Below are 16,721 nucleotides of genomic sequence, written 5' to 3'. Positions count from 1 at the left end.
GGCTTAGTTGCTCCACAACACGTGGGATCTTCCCAGGCCAGGGATCGAACCCGTGTCCCCTGCATTGGCAGGTGGATTCTTAACCACTGCTCCACCAGGGAATCCTGATGGTTAGCATTTTTTAGCAATAAAGTATTTTTTAATTAAGATATGTACATTTTTTTAGACCTAATGCTATTGCACACTTAATATACTACAGTATACTGTAAACATAACTTTCATATGCACTGCAAAACTAAAAAAACTCATGTGACTCACTGTATTGCAATATTCACTTTATTGTGGTGGTCTGGAACTGAACTCACAGTATCTCCGAGGTATGCCTGTATTTTAAATATCGTAAAAATGGTTTAAAAGTGAAAAAGGTGGGAATGTCCTGGCGGTCCAGTGGTTGGGACTCCGAGCTTCCCCTGCAGGGGGCACGGGTTCAATCCTTGGTCAGGGAACTAAGATCCTACAAGCCATACAGTGCAGCCAAAAAATAAAAAAGAATATAGGGCTTCCCTGGTGGAGCAGTGGTTAAGAATCCGCCTGCCAGTGCAGGGGACACGGGTTTGATCCCTGGTCTGGAAGATCCCACATGACACGGAGCAACTAAGCCCGAGCACCACAACTACTGAGCCTGTGCTCTAGAGCCAGCGAGCCACAACTACTGAAGCCTCAGTGCCTAGAGCCCATGCTCTGCAACAAGAGAAGCCACTGCAATGAAAACCCACGTACTGCAAGGAAGAGTAGCCCCCACTCACTGCAGCTAGAGAAAGCCTGCGTGCAACAACGAAGACCCAACGCAGCCAAAAATAAAATAAATTAATTAAAAAAAAAGAATATAGTTAAAGCCCCTACATACCGCTTACTAATTATATCCCCTTCCCTCCCACCGCCCAGAGGTAACCAGTCCTTTATTTGGTCATTCCCATTTATATATTCATATTTTTATTACATATATGGGGTGGCTTTTGCATGTTTTTAGATTTTATATTAATGTATTTTTCAACTACTTGTTAGTTTTTGTGAGCTTCATTCATATATGTAGTTCTGGTTCATTCATTTTCACATGGCTTCTTTGCATTTCTCCTTCTAGGAACACCATAATGCGGGAGCTTGCCCCGCAGTTCCAGATCCCATGGTCCATCCCCACAGAAGCTGAGGACATTCCCATTGTCCCTACCACATCTGGCACTATGTGAGCAAAAGTAAAAGTTAAAAATCTGGAGTAACCTACTTAAGGCATCTGTGTCAGACCAGTGGTTACTTCCTGACCCTGTGCCATCTGACTGGTGGAGCCTACCTTTATTCCTAATCTCAGATAGTTTTTCCTCTGTTCTTTGAACCATCGGGTAGGATGAAATGGGAGGTGGTGTGGGGTAGGACTGGGGAGAGGCTCTAACAACATTCCCTATCTTAGGATGGAACTTCGTTGCGTCATTGCAATTATCCGTCACGGGGATCGTACCCCCAAGCAGAAGATGAAGATGGAGGTGACACACCCAAGGTGGGCAGAGTATCCTAATCTAGACAAATAGGTTTTTGTGAGGGAAATGGGGAGGGGTACCTCCCAGAGGCTCTTGTCTGTCTCAGCCCATACTGAAGCTTCTCCTTATTTCTTCAGGTTTTTTAGTCTATTTGAAAAACATGGTGGCTACAAGACAGGGAAATTAAAACTGAAGCGGCCTGAGCAGCTACAGGTAAGGTGATGAATCTGGCTGGGAGGAGCAGTGCTACAGAAAGATAGAGGGTATGGGATTGGGGGCCTCAGTGAGACACCAGGATGAAAGCCTAACCAGCCAGGACTTGGCCTCCTGCACAGATACCCTGTTGTTTCCTCCAGGAGGTGCTGGACATCACAAGGCTGCTATTGGCTGAACTGGAAAAAGAACCAAGTGGTGAGATTGAGGAGAAGACTGGGAAACTGGAGCAGCTGAAATCTGTGCTGGAGATGTGAGAAAGGGAATAGGAAAGGGGGGCCACTAGCAGTGAGAATTGGGTGCTGGGGTAGAAAGTAAACTGTGAGTTTATCCTGCAGGTATGGTCACTTCTCAGGCATCAACCGGAAGGTGCAGTTAACTTACTACCCTCATGGAGTAAAAGCTTCTAATGAGGGGCAAGGTAAGATGTAATACCCCCTTCCCATTACCACTCACATCTTTTATTCTTGAACCCTTAGATGACCTCTATCCCAAATTACCTTTCCGGGCTCCTCAGAAGACCTAACATTTAGATGTCCCCACTATTTTCCTTAGATCTAGACCTGTTCACTGCCCCTTATTCCCGCAGATCCACAGGGGGAGGCTCTGGCCCCATCCCTATTGCTGGTACTGAAGTGGGGTGGAGAACTGACCCCTGCTGGCCGTGTTCAGGCTGAGGAGCTGGGGCGAGCTTTCCGCTGCATGTACCCTGGAGGACAGGGTGAGTGTTTTGTAAATACCTAGCAGGGCTGAGATAAGATGATTAGAGAATAAGTTGGGGAAACAAGGGACAGAGACAATAGGGAAGTTAAAGGGGAAATGAGCATTCTTGGGTATTTATAGCCATCCATTCCTGGTCTTCCCCTTTGCCCCCAGGTGACTATGCTGGCTTCCCCGGGTGTGGGCTGCTTCGCCTCCATAGCACCTTCCGCCACGATCTCAAGATTTACGCCTCTGATGAGGGCCGTGTCCAGATGACTGCTGCAGCCTTTGCCAAGGTGCACACTACAGTTCACCCACAGTTCCAGCTTCCATTAGGTAGAGAAGCAGAGTTTGGAGAACTAGTTGGAAATTTCAGAGTGTTTGTGTGCCAACTCAGAGAAGTTTCTGCTTGTGTCTGACTGCATTCTTTTTTTTTTTTAATTGGGGTATAGTTGCTTTACAATGTTGTGTTAGTTTCTCCTGTACAGCAAAGTGAATCAGCTGTATGTACTGACTGCGTTCTATACTACTGAGAATAATTAGTGGGGTGGGCCCCTTGACCTATACCCCAACTCCCAAGCCAGCTCTCGTTGGATCTCTGGGACCATCGAGGCCTAGGGGAACTAGACTGGAAGGAAAACTAATAGATTCTGTGCTTCCCCTCTAGGGCCTTCTAGCTCTAGAAGGGGAGCTGACACCCATTTTGGTACAAATGGTGAAGAGTGCCAACATGAACGGGCTCTTGGACAGTGATGGCGATTCCCTGAGCAGCTGCCAGCACCGGGTGAAGGCTCGGCTGCACCACATTTTGCAGCAGGATTCACCCTTTGCCCCTGAGGATTATGATCAGGTCAGGCTCTCCTAGACTTTGTGCCCAACACAACCCAATCCCCAAATCCTAGAATTCTAAATAATAGTGATCAGTGATGGTACTTACTGTGTGCCAGGCACTGTTTTACGAGCTCTCCATGTATTGTGTCATTTAATCTTTACCCTTTGAGATAAGTATGGGTCCACAATCTGTCATCCACAGTTTTGGAAATGAAAAAGATTTTTATAACTTTGCCAACAAGATTTGTTTGACAGCAAAACCCGACATGGTAAGACTCTTTCTAATCCCCATTTATCCCATCTAGTGTAAATAGTCATACATTTTGCTACAGAAATAGAAAAGTGTTTGGTTATGTCCTAGGCCCTGCTGGAGGTATTATCTAACATGTGGCATATGCACCGTATTAACTTCTTAAAGTCCCAAGAATTCTCAATTCCAAAACACAGCTGATCCCAAGGATTTTGAATGGAAGGATGTTTCAGTTTATCTGTTGCTGTATAAAAAACTACCCCAAAACTCAGTAACTTAAGACAAAAACCATTTTATCACCTTACAGCTCTAGGCTCAACTAGTCTTGCTTAGGGTCTTCCCTAAAATTGCCCAGCTGCTGTCCAGATGTTGGGGCTGGAACCATCTGGGCTCAACTGGGATGCTAGGATGGCTGGGCTCTCTCCCTCCTTGTGATGTCCCTGTCCCTGTAGTCTCAGAGCCTCTCCTCTCCATGTGTTTTTCCCATGTGGTTTTTCTAGCAGACCAGGGATCAAATCCATGCCCCCAGCAGTGGAAGCATGAAGTCCTAACCACTGGACCATTAGGGAACTCCCCAGATGGATTTCTTAAATAGTAGCTTAGGACTCCCCCATACCAGAAACTTCCAAGCTTTTTTAAAGTGTAGGCCCAGAATTAGCACAGTATAACTTTATTATTTTTTGTTGGTTAAACAGTCACAGGGCCAGCCCAGATTCAAGGGAAGGGGAATGTGACAAAGAATTAATGGCCATCTTTAATCCACTGTAAGAACTGTGGACCGGTACTACTTTTCCCCCCCTTTACAGATGAGGAAGCCTAGGCTCAGAAGAATTTAAGCAGCCTTTCCAAGGTCACCCAAGGAATCTAACTAGAGAGCCCAGGCTGTTAGCCTCACAGTGTTAATCACAGTGGATGCCACTATCCAAGCCATTCTTTTTCCTTTTTCCTGTGTATCCATGCCATGATTGACTGGGGATCATGTGCCAGACAATGATTTTCTACCATCCTCCTACTCACAGCTCCTCATTTCATAACTGCTGTGTAACCATTTTTGATAGATTCTTAAGTAAGCAAAGTAGCTGAGCACATTGACTAGAGAATGGCATTTTCTGTGTTCTTCTCTGAGCAGGCCTTGATAAAGGGGCAGGACCTTGCTGCCTTATTTTCCAATCCATTGCTCAATGTCAAATCCAAAAAAGCTAAGGTATCTTTCCTTTTTCCTTGCTTCCTTTTGCCAGCAAGAATGGAACTTGGGAGGACCGAGGTAGAATGAGTACATTCAACCTGCAATCTCCTTTCCCCCTCCCCATCTTCATTGACTGTGACCATCCTAAATGCTTGAGTTGGAACTTAGTTCTGAGACAGCACCTCTACTCCAGATTCAAGCTAGCATCTTGTTTAGAGGAGTAAGATAGTTATGTCTATTACCCACTCATGAAAACATTCTGTGGGGATTTTGGTTTAATCTGTATTCCTCAGCATTTTCCGTGCTTATTTTAGAACCCCCAAGAAAAGAACCTAGATCTATTTTATTTCCTCTGACTCCAAGACTTTTAAGATGACCCATTCTTAGATGACTGTGTGCTAGAGCAGTCCCCTCATCTGAACTGCTAGTGTTCCCAGTAGCCTAAGAATGCTCGTTGGGGGCTTCCCTGGTGGTGCAGTGGTTGAGAGTCCGCCTGCCGATGCAGGGGACATGGGTTCGTGCCCCGGTCCGGGAGGATCCCACATGCCATGGAGCGGCTGCGCCCGTGAGCCATGGCCGCTGAGCCTGCACGTCCGGAGCCTGTGCTCCGCAATGGGAGAGGCCACAACAGTGAGAGGCCCGCGTACCGCAAAAAAAAAAAGAATGCCTCGTTGGGGTGAGCCAACAGACAGAGCTTATTTGCAGGCAGTCTCTCTGTAATAAGCTCACAGCAATCTAGGCAACTGGCACTGAACCTGTCTTGCTTTTCATCTTTCTGTTCTCCACAGCTGGCTCCCACTGGAAGCACTTCCCTACTCAACTCCATGGCTATAATCCAGAATCCTGTGAAGGTCTGTGATCAGGTATTTGCCCTGATTGAAAACCTCACTCACCAGATCCAGAAACGGATGCAGGACCCCAAGTCTGTAGGTGGGTTTGAATACTACTATCTTCCTTTCAAGATTTTGGGTACGGATGGGTTCCTCAGGCAATCCTGTGTCCTCTCCTAAGTGTCTGAGACACGTCATCCTCATCTCTCTGGTTCTGCTTCAGATTTGCTAGGGTCTTTTGTTAGAGGTGAAGCCTTTGGCTCTGTCTGTCTGTCTTCCTTCCAGACCTGCAGCTTTACCACAGCGAGACACTAGAGCTAATGTTACAGCGTTGGAGCAAGCTGGAGCGTGACTTTCGACAGAAGAGTGGGCGCTATGATATCAGTAAGATCCCTGACATCTATGACTGTGTCAAGTATGATGTGCAGCACAATGGGAGTCTGGGACTTCAAGGAACAGCAGAGTTGCTCCGTCTCTCTAAGGCACTGGCTGATGTGGTCATTCCCCAGGTGTGTCTCACATAAGGGATGGAGCCTGGGGCTAGGGGCACTGCAGAAGGAAGGAGAGAAAAGGCAGGAAGGAGGGGCGGTGTGGGAACCAGGGGAAGGAAACTTAGAGAAGGAATTAGTTGTTACAATTAGAGCTACAATCCTGGCTCTGAGGAAGCCCAAGAGGCTAACTGAGGAAAAACCTGGAGAGGGGGAATGTGGTGATGTTGGAAGAAGCCCTAGACCTGAGGTGAAGACAAGCATGATCTTGGACCTGGGAGTATAAGGCAAGAGGAAAACAAGATTCATTGAGGTGCTTATTCCTGGCCTGTGGCCCCTAGGAGTACGGGATCAGTCGGGAGGAGAAACTGGAAATTGCTGTGGGCTTCTGTCTTCCACTGTTGCGGAAGATACTACTTGACCTGCAGAGAACCCACGAGGATGAGTCTGTCAACAAGCTGCACCCCCTGTGAGGGAGGGCTGGGTGGGATGCTGGATGGAGGGAGGGGCATGTCAGGGAGCTCTTGCGGGAACCCAGGCTGGGACAGCTTGGGGAACCAAGAACAGAAGGGGTCCTGGGGTGGAAAAGAGAGAGAAGTCTTTGAGGCGGGAGGAGGGAGTTTGTGGAGGGCTGAGAAGAGGACTGGCTGACAGTGTGAGTGACTTAGCTGCTGTCTCAGGTACTCCCGAGGAGTGCTCTCCCCAGGCCGCCATGTTCGAACACGTCTCTACTTCACCAGTGAAAGCCACGTCCACTCCCTACTCAGTGTCTTCCGTTATGGGGGACTTCTTGATGTAAGGATCCTTTTTCCTTCAGCCTATGAACATCTTTTCCCAGCGTTCTTTTACTCTCCTCCTCATGCTTCTTTATTACTGCAAGCTTCCTCTGTTCTCCTCGTCTCCCTGCCCATTCCCTGACTCCCTCGTCCTTGGGCATTAGCTTACCTCTTCTTGTGTTCGGTAGGAGACCAAGGATGCACAATGGCAGCGAGCTTTGGCTTATCTTAGTGCCATCTCAGAGCTCAACTACATGACCCAGATTGTCATCATGCTTTATGAAGACAACACACGGGTGAGGAGCTAACAGGGCGGGGTGAGGAGAGGCCCCCTTCTTTCTTCTCCATCCCCTTTTAGGGAAAAACTTTTTTATGCTTAGATTCTGTAGAATCCAGTTAGGTGTGGTACCTAGGTGCAGCATGATAGAGAACATCCAGGAGGTTCCTCCTGGAACAGAAAACATGTTTTGGGTTGGTGTTGAGCCAGAGAGATACCAGAGAACATAGCTCTGGCATTAGGGAGGGTATGGAATTTGAACAATGTTACAATGAGTCTTTTTCTCTCAAACATTGTTACACATATACCTTCTTCATCTGGCTCCACAAAGATATCTTTAAATGTGCTGCTGTATGCACTGTAGCAAAGCTGAATTCCTGTGGGAGATGGATAGGGAGGGGGACCGTTGTAGAACTGGAAGTTGGCAAGTCCTGGGGAGGTTGAGAGTATGAGCATCCCGTAACACTAGACTGTAGTTAAAGGGAGCTATTACTGTAGAGGGGTGTAAGACACTGAAACCTGAGCCCTGGGAGGATGTGTCCTCTTGAGTTCCTCTCTGTTGTCCCTGCCTGGTCTTCCACCACCATGTCCAGCTTCTCCAACTGCCCTTTCATTTGGTGATGCCCTAAAGGATCCCTTATCAGAGGAGCGGTTCCATGTGGAGCTGCACTTCAGCCCTGGAGTGAAAGGTGTCGAGGAAGAAGGCAGTGCCCCAACTGGCTGTGGATTCCGTCCAGCCTCTTCTGAGGTGGGTCAGAGTGCTGGGATTTGGGACTGGAGGATTTAGGAGCCAAGTGATGGGAAACTCGGAAACAGTACAGGGAGGTTAAAAGGGTTGGGGAGAATTGGATTAGGAGGCTGGAGACCATTAACACCTCTCCTGTCTATGCCTGTTGTTGGGTAGAATGAGGAGATGAAAACAGACCAAGGCAGCATGGAGGACCTGTGCCCGGGGAAGGCATCAGATGAGCCAGACGGAGCATTGCAGACCTCACCCCAGCCCTCTGAGGGCCCTGGCCTCCCAAAGAGATCACCCCTCATTCGTAACCGAAAAGCCGGCTCCATGGAGGTAATGGGAGGGGCTTGGGAGAAAGAAGTGGTGGAAGTGCTCATAGGACAATATCCATGAATCTCTGAATCCCCTCAGTGGAATTCTTAGGACCTTAAACAGAGTCTTCCTGCCCCTGATGGATATGTTTTACTTAATCTCTCTTTCACAGCTGGTCTCCCAGGAAAGCTCCTTTAAGCTGGTTGCTACTTCTGAGGTTAAAGAGATGCCAGTGAGGGGTGCCTGAGAGATAAGGACTTTTAGAGATGAGATTGAGGAGGAGGCCTCTGGATGAATTTGAGAAGGCAGTTCTTTAAAAGGAAATATAGTAGAAAAGCGTGTACTCTGGGCTAAAATCCTGGTCTGATAATCAGACGCTGTGTGATCTTGGACAGGTACCTTCTCCAAGACTAAATTTTTTTCATCTGTAAAATATAAGTAATACTCACCATATAGATGCTTAGTAAACAGTAACAATGATAACAATACAGTTGATATTGAAGGCCAGGCCCCTCCATCTCTTTGTTGTCTTGGGTAAATATTAAAGCTCAGATTGTAGTAAATATCACTTTACTAAAAATGGCACTTTAATTTAACCCCTTTAGGGTTATCTATACTCTCATCCCAGAAAGGGAATCAAGTCTCGAGGTCTATCTATCTCCCCTTTGTTCTGATGAGGTTTATCAGTCTGGGCCTGGGTTCTCCTAGTTCTGGTTCTATTTCTCTAGCCTAGAGGAAAAAGGACTGTTGTAAATCTCACATTGTGTCCTGGAGTAAAAACCAAAGTTTTGGTCTTTTCCTGGAGAGATCCTTTCCCTCTTTGGCCCAATGACACTCTTTTTGACCCCATGATTTATCCCTGTCTCAGGGACCATGACTGTCTATTTTGGGTCCTGCTTTGACAGATGAATCTGTTCACTTGGCTTGGTGCCTGCTCTCTGTCTTAAAGGAATTGGTCTTTCCATTTTGAAATATCTCAGAAGAATCTATAACTAGCTTACATAGGTTCAGACAAAGGTTTATGGTTCAGATTTTGGAGAATGCTGAGAAGACAAACTGCAGTCTCTCTTCTAGACTCATCCTTTTCTTCCTGATTATTTTAAGATGGACTTGAGGTCATGAATACTCAGAGTTTCCTTAGGTGGGGTATGCGTCATATTTTCTTTGAGGTGTAAGTTAACTTAGTATCCATAGTACATTAGTATACTGCAGACTCACGTGAATAGATCAAATGGACAGAATGACATATGATCTTCCATTAATAAACTGCTCCTCCACATCCAGTGTCTTCCCCATTCACATCGTCTGCCAGTCTCTGGCACTATTATGTTGGACCCCCTTTTTTCTTCTGATTTAAGCAGTCAAGAGACAGGCAAAGCAGAGCTCTCAGTGTATCATCTCTCAGACTTGATGAAATTGACTTCTTTCAGGCCTATAGGAAGCTTTCTGTTGTAATCAGATTTCTTCCTCTCAGTTACTAGTGCTGCTTATACCATGGCTACCCAGGATGATGGTTGCCCAAGATATGCTCCTCAGCTTTGCAAGAAAATCTTCTCTCTACTCTTTGGTCATACAACCTTTTAATATTAATATTTCCTCTCCATGTTCTATAAGTACAGGCATTGGTAGTCTTATTCTTATCAACTATGACCCTTCTTTCCATCCCTTCTTCTCCTCTTGTCATCTTATATTTTTGGACTGCTTTAGAATACAAAATCTGTGACCTTCAGAGCAGCTGTGCCCTAGGCAATCATCCTCTCCAGCCTTACAACTGCCTCTGCCCAATGGGCCCAGGGCTTTGGGGAGCCTGGGGGTGTAAGGAGCCGTGACCGGCTTTCCACCCGGTCTGATTGCAGGTCATGAACATGCAGTGCACGGGGAACCTGGACCTGATCCCCTTGCGGGGACGGCGCCGCCGGAGGTCAGGGGACCTCCCCCGGCCTTCCCCAGCCATCGGCCTACAGCCCCGGGCTGTGTCCACCACTCACCTGGCATCCTGCACACAGGTGTCCCTCCATACTTCATCTTCCCTTATTGCTTCTATCTTTGCCTTTTGGGAGTTAGGGACTCAGAACACTGTTGAGGGGTGTGTGTGTGTGTGTGTGTGTGTGTGTGTGTGTGTGTGTGTGTGTGTGTGTGTGTGTGTGTGGTGTGGGTTATGCTTTCGGTTCAGATAAGAAACTGAGTATGGCTGCCGTAGCCACAGCTGTCCCATGGAAAGAAGAGAGCGCAGCCAGACTTCTTATTGTGGCTGAGCTATTGTGATTTGCTTTCTGAGTTCTGTGGAGGGATATAAAAGATTAAGGTACCCTGCCCTGCTAAGCACTGAGAATGGTTGAATAATGATTTCTCAGATTTGGGATTAGAGGGCTGTAGGGACAGGCATCTTGGAAATAGAAGTGCTTTCTAGTATAGAAGGATTCCCTGGACAGTTTCCTCTGTAAAGTGTACTCTTAGACTTTGCATTCCTCTTCCTCATAAAAATTCTTAAACTTCCTGACATTGCTTGGTTTTGTAGGGGCAGGAATTCAGGACCTGGGTTTTAGACTTCTCAGCTGAGGTGGCAAAACGGTAATTAACATAGAATCCTTCTTCTCCAGGTGCTTTCTGAGACTTCATCCTCGAGGCCTGGTGGCTACCGACTCTTTTCATCTTCACGGCCACCAACGGAGATGAAGCAGAGTGGCCTAGGTATGGTTTTCCAGCATCTCTCATCTGTTGTTGGGAAGGGGTGTCTGTCTGTTCTTTAGAGTTTTATTGTGGAGAACCTTAGTCATGGGAGTTGGGGTCATCTAGTCAGTGGAATTGTTGGGTGGGGCTAGGGAGGATGAATTGGGAGAAGCCACATGTAGGTGTGAACTTTGATCCCAGATAATTGTTTGCATTCCAGGAAGGTGTCTGTCTTTTGGTTTACTACACAACCCCCATTTCTCTGGCTAAAGGGCATTTTTCTGGCTTCCCCTCTTATTCCTTATCTGTCCCTTCAGTCTAGCCCAGACATTTAGGTTCCGTGGAGACTCTGACTCTTCAGAGTTATCAGAGACAAAGCTATAAATAGAGGCACTTGTGAGACGCTCCCTTCCCTCAATAACGGTCATATTCCTCATTTGGAGAACTTGTGCCATGTCTTCCTTTGAGACCTGTGTTTATTACATCCTTGCTCTGACCCCTCCTACCTCCGTGCCCTCCCCTTCATCCTCTTTTAATCCTGTAATTCTTCTTCCTTCCTTCCTGAAAATTGAGGGACAAATCTGAGACTGGTGTAGTGGCAGAGGCTTCTCTCAGGACTTTGAGGGAATGTCTCTTGATTTTGTTGATTCCTGGAGAGGGGTGGAGAACATCATTCAACCTTTCCTAAGAACACAGACTGCAGGAAGGACCAAGCCTCAGAGGGTATTGTATTCTTTGGGAGTGGGGAGGGGTCCTTGGGAGGGACTATCTTTGAACACAGCACCTGTGAGCCATTAACCAGAACTGGCAGGTAGAGACAGTGGTGTGGGGTCTAGACTGGGTCCCCTGGCTCTTTCTATCTTGTCCTATTATTCTCTCCATTTAGCTCCTTTCATTTTTCTGTTGAAAGAGAAAGGTCTCCTTGGCACCCAATTTCTTGGCCCCAGAACGGTCAGCATTTGGACCAGAAATGGGAAGAAAGGTTTTTGGTAATTTTCCAGGCTAAGTTTATGGGAGTAGATTGCCTTCTACATCCCTAAAATGAGGTAGATGGTTTGGTGCATGAAAAATAAATGACAAATGTCTAGATCTGTGAATATGGACTTCTTTTCCCAGAAACCCCAGAAGAGAATAGGTTTCAGGTAGGTGAGAAAGAGGATAGGTGTGTCTGGCCCAGTTAAGGGGGAGTGCTGTCAAGAACAAGGCAGAGGCATGAGTCTGGTTGACAGATGGTGGTGGTAAGGTAAAGACTACCCCCTGAGATGATCCAAGACTGGACACGGCAGGATTGGTGGGACTATGCCAGAAAATTATTTCGTGGAGGAAGTAAATGTAGAACAAAGCTTGGGGGTGGGCTGGGATACAGCCAGCTAGTTCCAGCTTCTCTGAAAAAAGCAGACATATTTAGCAACCATTATTTCTCTCTGGAACTCTATTCTTGAGCTTGTTTGAACATGAAACGTAGGAGAAATTGCTGCACAGAGGAGTGGTCCTTAATTCCAGGGTGGAAATTATCAGCCATCTGAACTTCTTGATTTATGTGGTGACCCTGAAATGCTGGGACCCCTGAAACCATATCCCCTCTTTGTGGGCGCAAAGGAAACTGACATCTCCACTCTGTCCATTTCCCCTATGAATGTTAAGTTCCCAAGTCAAACCCAGGGTCTTGGCTAAGATGGATTTGGAAGTAGAGGAGAAAATCCCACAAACTGGAGTGTTAATCTTGTTTCCTCCTGCCCATTCTCTCCTGTGGGCTATAGTAGGAGACGGGACCATGGGAGTCCCAACCCTACTGTCGATCAGATACTTGGGACAGTGACTAGCTTGATTTATTTGCTTCAGGGATTTTTCAAGTTTTATTTACTCCACTTACTGTCAAGAGTTCTCTTTGCTTTCTTTGAACTTATGTGTGTGGGCATCTGGCTTTGAGCATAGGACTTACAAGACAATAAACTTTCGAGAGTAGAAAAAACATCTTTTTTGCTGTTTTCTGCTCACGAGGTTCTCCTGAGTAGGGTGTTCAGCGGTTAGTAGGCATGTTCTGCGTATAATCACCTGACCCTTCACATGCCTTTCAATTTGTGTCCATTTTCACTTCAGAAACAATGCTCTGTTTCTTCTTGATGAAAAAAATTACTATTTCTTTTCTAACTGAACACAGTTGATCCTGAGTCAGGACACCTGGATTCTAGTCCAGCTTAGCTCCTAACAAACTGTATGACCTTGAACAAATGAGATCCCTTTTGAATGTCAGTTTCTTCATCTCTAAAGTACGAAGGCTGAACTGGATGATCTTTGAATCCATTCCAGCTTCAAAAACTCAGTGAGTCTCATACTTTCTTGGGAAAGGTAAAAAGGCCTAAGGGAAAATAGAAGGGAGGGAACGCTGGATGAAAAACTTAGGAGGAATTGGAACTTATGAGAACTTTGAATTTGAGTTGAGTACTCTAAACTTAGTCTCTAGTTTCAGTCAAAGTTTCTTTCCTTTTAAACAAATAAGGGAGTCGATTTCTGGGTTCTTCAAACCCTATATCCAGCATAAGGAGCATTGAATTAAATCTAGGGAGATCTAGAGGAATCTACCTATTCTTTGAGCATTCCTGAGAGCCACCTAGAGAGCATAGTTTATCCCTTTCAGTAGCTTTGAGTCCCCTAATATGACTAACCCTGTATTTGTAGTGGCCTCTTGTATCTGCCAAGTAGACTTTCAGGAGCATCCTCACTTTGCTTGCCCAGTGTGGCTGTGGACAGTAGTGAAAGCTGTTTGTGGTTATGTGAAGTGGCCACGTGGTGGTGGCTCTGAATGGTTATGTGTGTGTGTCCTGATGTTGTCATGTGAAATCGTGCGTACTTCTGTGTGGTAATTGCAGCTTTGCGTGGCTACTAATGCACTCCCGGCCTTGCAGGCTCACAGTGCACGGGGCTGTTCAGCACCACAGTGCTGGGCGGCTCCTCCAGCGCCCCGAATCTTCAGGACTACGCCCGCAGCCAAGGCAAAAAGCTACCACCTGCCAGTCTGAAGCACCGAGATGGTATGTGGGTGGGTTTTGGGGGGCAACTCTTTTCTTCATTTGTCCGCCAGCAAGGACACAGCTCAAGAACAATTCACGCTTAAGATGGCGCTTGACACTAGCCTTACGACAAGTTTTCTGCATCAGTTATAGAGGGGAGAAGCAACCAAGACCCCATCCACCCCTCCATTTGCATTCCCTCTCGCCATACAAATACTACTTATTTATGCTTATCCCTTCATAATCAGCCACATACAGCCCTGCTACATCAATTTACTCCACCTTTGTATTCTTTCCTGGATTCTGGCCTGTAGGGGTAGGGACCAAGGAGGATGATCCACGGTCAGGAAGAATGCAGTAGAGCCTCAATTAAGATCTAGGAAATCAGGGATGGGGAAGTTGTTCAGCCAAGGCAGGAAAAATGATATGGAAAGAGATTGGGGGAAGTGATGAAAGTTTCTACAAAGATTTTATTTCTTTGTAAATGACCAGAAAGAGGATGTGGTGGTGAGATTAGGGTTGTTTGTGGGACCGTATTATGGTAGAGATGACACATGGATTCCTGAGAGGAGATTATCCAAAGGAAAAGAGTGAAATGTGGTAGTAAGGAATCTAAGGGGCGGGGGTGGGAGCAGGTCGTATACTAACTGTAAAGAACAGAGTATATCGTGAGCAAATTCCAGAGCAGAGGGTGGGGACAGCGGTGGGTATAATCCCCGTGATGTCTTTTCTCCCCAGAGCTCTTGTTTGTCCCGGCCGTAAAACGATTTTCTGTGTCGTTTGCAAAGCATCCGACTAACGGTACGTTTGCTTCTGACTCAACGTCATTCCTCCTCACCATGTCACCTCCAGACACTTAACCTCTGAGTTCTGACACTGACTTTCCCTCTCCCTCCACTGTGTTCACACCCTGCTGTCTCTGAACCACTCACTAACTGTCGCTCTTGGGATATATCACTTGTTGTGACAGACCTTAGCCTTGGCTGCAGCCTGGCTGCCCGATTCCTGGGGCCACTCAAGGTCTTATTTCCATGGTCACCATCATCACCATTGTGTCACTTTTTTCAGCATCATCACCGAAACATGAATTAAACCTCTTTCTTTCCCATCACATGACTGCCAGGCTTTGTACAAACATGATAATGGTTCCCCTTCTTAGAAGGAGCGTAGTATTACCTATATCATCCCCATTTCTTCTCTCTATTTGTTTCCCCAACTCCTCAGCTTACGTAATTTTGATCTTCCTGTTTTTTCACCAGCTCTTTTGTTGGAGTGGATGACTAGTTTGCTTCCCTTTTGGAGCAGTGCTGCAGTTCCCAGTTCCCAAGCCTACCCATAAAGACATTAGTCTTGGGTATATTGTTTTCCATCTCCATATTCCTATCTCCTCCCATTGTGTGTATTTTGTGTGGCTCTTGTGCTCCTGACATCTGCTTTACGTCACTACTAACCTAGGGTCTGAGCCTAGAAAACAGGAGTCCAGATTGATTTGGGATACAAGAAAGAACAAAAGGAGTAGGACGTGGTAGGTAAAGGAAAAAGAATTGTGCCTTGAGGGTTTCCATGTGGTTTCCATGCAGCCCCAGCCTACTTATGGCACTGCAGTCTCCGAGAAGGGGAAGTGAAGAGTTGAGATGTCTACTGGATATTCCGGGGGAGCTTAGGAATAAATAATATTTCAAGAATACTGAAGAACAGGGTCTGCCCACACTAAGGTGGGAGAGTTTAGAGATTTGCGTAAACCCAAAACTGAAGGGCTGTGGTCTCTTTGTAGGGTATGGCAGAGGAATCCAGGACTTACTCCTTGCTTTATCCTTTATATCCTTAGTTCCTCTCCGCATTGTATCTTGTCTTCAAGGTAAATCCAGTTTTGTTAGATACGATTTTCTTCTGTTCAAGAGCTAAGACTCTGAGGGAGGTAAAATTAGCTTGGCTTCCTGGCTGAAAAAACTCTAGGTGCTGATCACCTGCTCCTTAGACAGTGGCAGCTGCTAGATTTTAGCCCAGTAAGGCCATACATCTCCATTAGGCACTGGTGAAATCTCCCTATGTTGACTAGCTTATACTTGCTCAGTTTATACCCCTACCCCCCACCTGCACTCCTGTTTGTGCCTGTGACAGGAGCTTCCCATTCAGAGTGGCGTGACTGCCTGCACAGTTAGCTTCAAGCTCTTCTGGCCTTCATGCCACAGTCATCTCCAGAGTAGACCCTCAGGCACCAACCCCAACACTACAGCCTGGGATTTGGACTTATGAGACTTGTTACTTAGGGAACAGAAGATGGTACTAGGAACTTGGGCCCCTGACATCAGAGCTAAATCACAACTCTCCTAACTCTTAGGCTCTGTGAGAAAAGATCCAAATTCCTAAAGCAGATCCTCAAGCCTATATACCTCTCGTTCCCTGAAGGCTTGGTTAGCAGCCTCACCAGTAAAGAAGAATTAATTCTACCAAAAGGGGGAGAGGAAGAAAGACCTGGACAATTATAGTGCAAGAGAGTAAATTCAAGATCTCCTCCAGCACCCTGCACACAACCTCAGGGCTCTGCTGGCCTTTGTTCTTCTTGTACTTGAGCTTGGAGGCTAAAGTGCCTGAGAAGCAGGAATCTAGGAGAAAAAGATTTGGAGCTATTATGTCTCTTGCTGAAGATCATCTAGATTTAATTTGGCCCTGAGGACAATATGAAGGCTCTACCCCATGGCCAAATGTTACTGGACTGACCCAGCAATTACAGAGTGGATGCTCTGTCTGCAATTGCTTGCAGCAGGTTAGTCACAACAATGTGCCAGCCTACTGTCCATCACCACCATCTCTTTGCCATGATGTGTGGCTTTGAAATAGCAGCTGGAAGAACTGGACCTGGCTTTGGAAAGGAGGCAAGGCAGTGCTACTTCCTTGCTTTGATGGGAGAACACCCCTCAGCCCATCCCTCCCTCTATTCCTGATAAGCTTCTGTCACATCCTGTG

General features: G+C 46.5%; 1 protein-coding gene across 14 annotated transcripts in view; it reads left to right on the top strand.

Moving 5' to 3' along the window:
- Positions 1-16,721, top strand: part of PPIP5K1 (diphosphoinositol pentakisphosphate kinase 1) — a 49,267-nt gene that overhangs the window by 7,807 nt on the left and 24,739 nt on the right. For 5 of the 14 annotated variants that reach the window (XR_013827220.1, XM_079913997.1, XM_079914004.1 and 2 more), the window contains 19 exons: positions 1,082-1,183; positions 1,406-1,492; positions 1,610-1,685; positions 1,829-1,938; positions 2,024-2,106; positions 2,275-2,406; positions 2,562-2,683; positions 3,055-3,237; positions 5,443-5,584; positions 5,770-5,993; positions 6,314-6,441; positions 6,653-6,767; positions 6,937-7,044; positions 7,657-7,773; positions 7,930-8,094; positions 9,930-10,079; positions 10,674-10,764; positions 13,650-13,775; positions 14,493-14,555. Coding sequence is in view for 13 of the 14 variants with exons in the window: in XM_079913997.1 (XP_079770123.1) it covers positions 1,082-1,183; positions 1,406-1,492; positions 1,610-1,685; positions 1,829-1,938; positions 2,024-2,106; positions 2,275-2,406; positions 2,562-2,683; positions 3,055-3,237; positions 5,443-5,584; positions 5,770-5,993; positions 6,314-6,441; positions 6,653-6,767; positions 6,937-7,044; positions 7,657-7,773; positions 7,930-8,094; positions 9,930-10,079; positions 10,674-10,764; positions 13,650-13,775; positions 14,493-14,555 (2,324 nt within the window). In the remaining variant the exon portion in view is untranslated. Of the gene's footprint in view, positions 1-1,081; positions 1,184-1,405; positions 1,493-1,609; positions 1,686-1,828; positions 1,939-2,023; positions 2,107-2,274; positions 2,407-2,561; positions 2,684-3,054; positions 3,238-5,442; positions 5,585-5,769; positions 5,994-6,313; positions 6,442-6,652; positions 6,768-6,936; positions 7,045-7,656; positions 7,774-7,929; positions 8,095-9,929; positions 10,080-10,673; positions 10,765-13,649; positions 13,776-14,492; positions 15,163-16,721 lie in introns of those variants that run through there. The other 9 variants (XM_079914008.1, XM_079914002.1, XM_079914005.1 and 6 more) reach the window with 8 other exon arrangements.

This window comes from Stenella coeruleoalba (genome assembly GCF_951394435.1).
Source record: "Stenella coeruleoalba genome assembly, chromosome: 2".
Classification (NCBI taxonomy): Eukaryota; Metazoa; Chordata; class Mammalia; order Artiodactyla; family Delphinidae; genus Stenella; species Stenella coeruleoalba.
Note: the sequence above shows the minus strand (reverse complement) of the source record. Positions and strands in the feature narration are given on the sequence as shown.